General features: G+C 39.9%; 1 protein-coding gene across 1 annotated transcript; it reads right to left on the reverse strand.

Annotated features, from left to right (window-relative positions):
• Positions 1-153: 153 nt before the first annotated feature.
• On the reverse strand, positions 154-3,726 carry LOC139139523 (histone-lysine N-methyltransferase PRDM9-like). The gene is made up of 3 exons (XM_070708436.1): positions 2,592-3,726; positions 1,577-2,109; positions 154-161 (listed from the first exon to the last, which is right to left on the reverse strand). The coding sequence occupies exons 1-3, from the start codon at positions 3,023-3,025 to the stop codon at positions 154-156; spliced, it is 975 nt and encodes a 324-aa protein (XP_070564537.1). The 5' UTR covers positions 3,026-3,726.
• Positions 3,727-4,321: the final 595 nt, after the last annotated feature.

Raw genomic sequence — 4,321 nt, forward strand, 5'->3', positions numbered from 1 at the left:
TGGGCATGGCCAGAAAAATTGCATCGTAGTTCAAAGGTAGGTTATCATGTCAGCTGTGCCTATGAAATAAATCTCTAATTTTCAGGCGAGCGATAGTTTCTGAAACTTATGACACAAAGTGAGTGATTGACAGAAATGCTTCAACAAAAACCTTCACGAGTCTGTGAAAAAAATGATTCAGAGGGTCAATCATAAGACACTACCGGGCAACCCAACATGGAGAAAATGGAGAAGCGCAGTGAAATTGAACCCATGTCGGAATCCACGATATTTGTCCTGTTGTTGCCGATACGACAACAGGGGAAACAGCAACGATACAACAACAGGTGAAGCTACAAGCTGTGATGATGATGCACCAGTTACCAAAAAATCCCGTCCAAAACCACACCAGGCTACCAAGAGCAGTGGGAGACTGAATATCATTGGTTAGGTTTTGATGTATAATATAAATGTATAAATTTTGAACACTGCTGGTGCCTGGATTAGCTGCAATAACTCTAACCTTCGGGTTGCAAGATGTGTTTGACAGCCACATGTATACCCTTTGCTATTACGTTTCAGCATGTTTTGAAACACAGCCCAGTTGTTCAAGTTGTTCTAGTTGTTCTTTGAACTGTTTTCAATAATGTTACATGTACATCGTACAATCAAAATTTGTAGTGTAGAATCACTGAACGGCTCATCATATTTTGTAGTCAGTTTTTTTTCATCAATCGAGTGCAGGAGTGAAATTATACTTGCAAATACAGTCATTATGCAATTTTAGCAGACTAACGTGTATGCGGTATGTGACTGTGTCCTGTGTGATCTCTAAAACTTATCACAATAATGTGTAAGACCACATTTGATGGTAGTCAAAAGTCAAGTTTTCATTCCGAGCAAAAGCCTTGCCACACACTATGCAGACAATATGACTTCTCATCTGCATGTGTCCTGATATGAACTCTCAAAGATTGTTATATATGAAATCCTTGCCGCACATTTTGCAGACAAATGTATTCTTGTATGAACTTTTAGAGATCCATTTTGTGTGAAACCCTTGCCACACACTTTGCAGACAAAAGGCTTCTCACCTGTATGTGTCCTCATATGAACTTTCAGATGTCCAGTTTGTGTGAAACCCTTGCCACACACTTTACAGACGAAAGGTTTCTCATTTGTATGTGTCCACATATGACTTTTCAGATGTCCATTTCGTTTGAAACCCTTGCTACACACTTTGCAGACAAAAGGCTTCTCACCTGTATGTGTCCTCATATGAACTTTCAGAGTTCAATTTTGTGTGAAACCCTTGCCACACACTTTCCAGACAAAAGGCTCCTCATCTGTATGTATCCGCATATGACCTTTTAAGTGTCCATTTTGTGTGAAACCCTTGCCACACACTTTGCAGACGAAAGGCTTCTCGTCTGTATGTGTCCGCATATGAACAGTCAAATGTCCCTTTTGTCTGAAGCCTTTGCCACACACTTTGCATACAAAAGACTTCTCATCTGTATGTGTCCTCATATGAACTTTTATGTATCCATTTGTGTGAAACCCTTGCCACACACTTTGCAGACAAAAGGCTTCTCACCTGTATGTGTCAACATATGAACTTGTAAGGGTCCATTTCGTGTGAAACCTTCACCACACACTTTGCAGACAAAAGGCTTCTCATCTGTATGTGTCCGCATATGAACAGTCAAATGTCCCTTTTGTCTGAAGCCTTTGCCACACACTTTGCATACAAAAGACTTCTCATCTGTATGTGTCCTCATATGAACTTTTATGTATCCATTTTGTGTGAAACCCTTGCCACACACTTTGCAGACAAAAGGCTTCTCACCTGTATGTGTCAACATATGAACTTGTAAGGGTCCATTTCGTGTGAAACCTTCACCACACACTTTGCAGACAAAAGGCTTCTCATCTGTATGTGTCCGCATATGAACAGTCAAATGTCCCTTTTGTCTGAAGCCTTTGCCACACACTTTGCATACAAAAGACTTCTCATCTGTATGTGTCCTCATATGAACTTTTATGTATCCATTTTGTGTGAAACCCTTGCCACACACTTTGCAGAAAAAAGGCTTCTCACCTGTATGTGTCCACATATGACCTTTCAGACTTCATTTTGTGTGAAACCCTTGCCACAGACTTTGCAGACAAAAGGCTTCTCACCTGTATGTGTCCTCATATGAACTTTCATAGTTCCATTATATGTGAAACCCTTGCCACACACTTTGCAGACAAAAGGCTTCTCATCTGTATGTGCCCGAATATGAACATTCATATTCCCTTTGTATGAAACCCCTGCCACACACTTTGCAGACAAAAGGCTTCTCACCTGTATGTCCTCATATGAACTTTCATAGTTCGATTACATGTGAAACCTTTGCCACACACTTCGCAGACAAAAGGCTTCTCACCTGTATGTGTCCTCATATGAACTTTCATAGTTCCATTATATGTGAAACCCTTGCCACACACTTTGCAGACAAAAGGCTTCTCATCTGTATGTGTCCACATATGACCTTTCAGATGTTCATTTCGTGTGAAACTCTTGCCACAAACTTTGCAGACAAAAGGCTTCTCATTACTATGTTCCTCATATGACCTTCCAGATCCAATTTCGTGTGAAACCCTTGCCACACACTTTGCAGACAAAAGGCTTCTCACCTGTATGTGTCCTCATGTGAACTTTCATAGTTCCATTCAGTGTGAAACCCTTGCCACACACTTTGCAGACAAAAGGCTTTTCATTACTATGTGTCCTAATATGACCTTTCAGATGTTCATTTTGCTTGAAACCCTTGCCACACACTTTGCAGACAAAAGGCTTCTCATCTCTATGTGTCCTCATATGAACTTTCATAGTTCTATTACATGTGAAACCCTTGCCACACACTTTGCAGACAAAAGGCTTCTCACCTGTATGTGTCCTCATATGAACTTTCATAGTTTCATTATATGTGAAACACTTGCCACACACTTTGCAGACAAAAGGTTTCTCATCTGTATGTGTCCGAATATGAACATTCATATTACTCTTTTGTGTGAAACCCTTGCCACACACTTTGCAGACAAAGGCTTCTCATCTGTATGTGTCCTCATATGAATTTTAAGATGTTCATTTCGTATGAAACCCTTGCCACACACTTTGCAGACAAAAGGCTTCTCACCTGTATGTGTCCGAATATGAATATTCATATTACCCTTTTGTGTAAAACCCTTGCCACACACTTTGCAGACAAAAGTCTTCTCATTACTATGTGTCCTCATATGACTTGTCAGATGTTCATTTTGTGTGAAACCCTTGCCACACACTTTGCAGACAAAAGGCTTCTCAACTGTATGTGTCTTCATATGAACATTCATAGTTCCATTATATGTGAAACACTTGCCACACACTTTGCAGACAAAAGGCTTTTCATCTGTATGTGTCAACATATGAACTTTGAGATTTCCATGACATGTGTAATCCTCACCACACAATTTGCAGGAATGTGGTTCTTCATTTTTATGTGTGTTGCCATGGCATTCATCCTCTGTTAAACTCTTACTGCATTCTTTCCAAACAAATGTTGCTTCCTCTTTGTGAATCCCTAGATGCCTTTGTAGATGATTAGTCCTTGTGAAACTCTAACCACACACTTTACAAGTGAATGGCCTCGTCTTTATATATTGTTGCCCCACGTATGGTCTCTCTCAATTTCTGGTCAAACAATGCAAAATCTTCTTTGTGTCAGATCTATAAACAAACAGACAAAGTTTCAGAGATTGTTTGACTGAAAATGGGAAAAAATGCCCCTAAAACACAGGTAAGCAACTTTTCACACAATTTGAACAAATCTGACTTAAAGGGAACTTCACCAAGGCTTATTTTTCATATGTGCTAGCTTTGGGGTCACTTATTCAAGAAAAGCCATTTTTGCCATCTGCAACTCTCACGATTTTTTACAAATCAGAGGACAAATGTAGTGGTGAAAGTTGCATTCTAGGGCTTTGTCAACTTCATGGATTTTGATTCCTAGAAAGAAGCGCCAAGCTTGGTGCTTTCATCATGTGATATGCAAGGGACCATTTCCAATGGGTATGGCATTGTCCACTACTTGCATAATATAAACATTACTTATACAATTAGGGCAACATTTTTTATTTCCCGACCAACCATAAATTCCAGCCCCAACATGAAAAAAAAACTTTTTTATTTGCGCTGCCTCTGCGCTCTGCGGTGATCATCCTAGCAACAACACCACCATCATCAAATTGTGAGATTGCAGCGACTCAGACTGAAAGGACAGAGAGCACAGATCACTGAACTGAAAGACAAGAAATT

This window comes from Ptychodera flava, chromosome 8 (assembly GCF_041260155.1).
Source record: "Ptychodera flava strain L36383 chromosome 8, AS_Pfla_20210202, whole genome shotgun sequence".
NCBI lineage: Eukaryota > Metazoa > Hemichordata > Enteropneusta > Ptychoderidae > Ptychodera > Ptychodera flava.

Excerpts from the sequence above, each read along its gene's own strand:
- LOC139139523 (XM_070708436.1), bottom strand. The coding sequence starts at position 3,025 with ATGAATGTTCATATTCGGACACATACAGATGAGAAACCTTTTGTCTGC. Across the intron at positions 2,110-2,591 it reads TGGATCTGGAAGGTCATATG|TCTGAAAGGTCATATGTGGA; the intron begins AGGAACATAGTA and ends CACAAAATGAAG.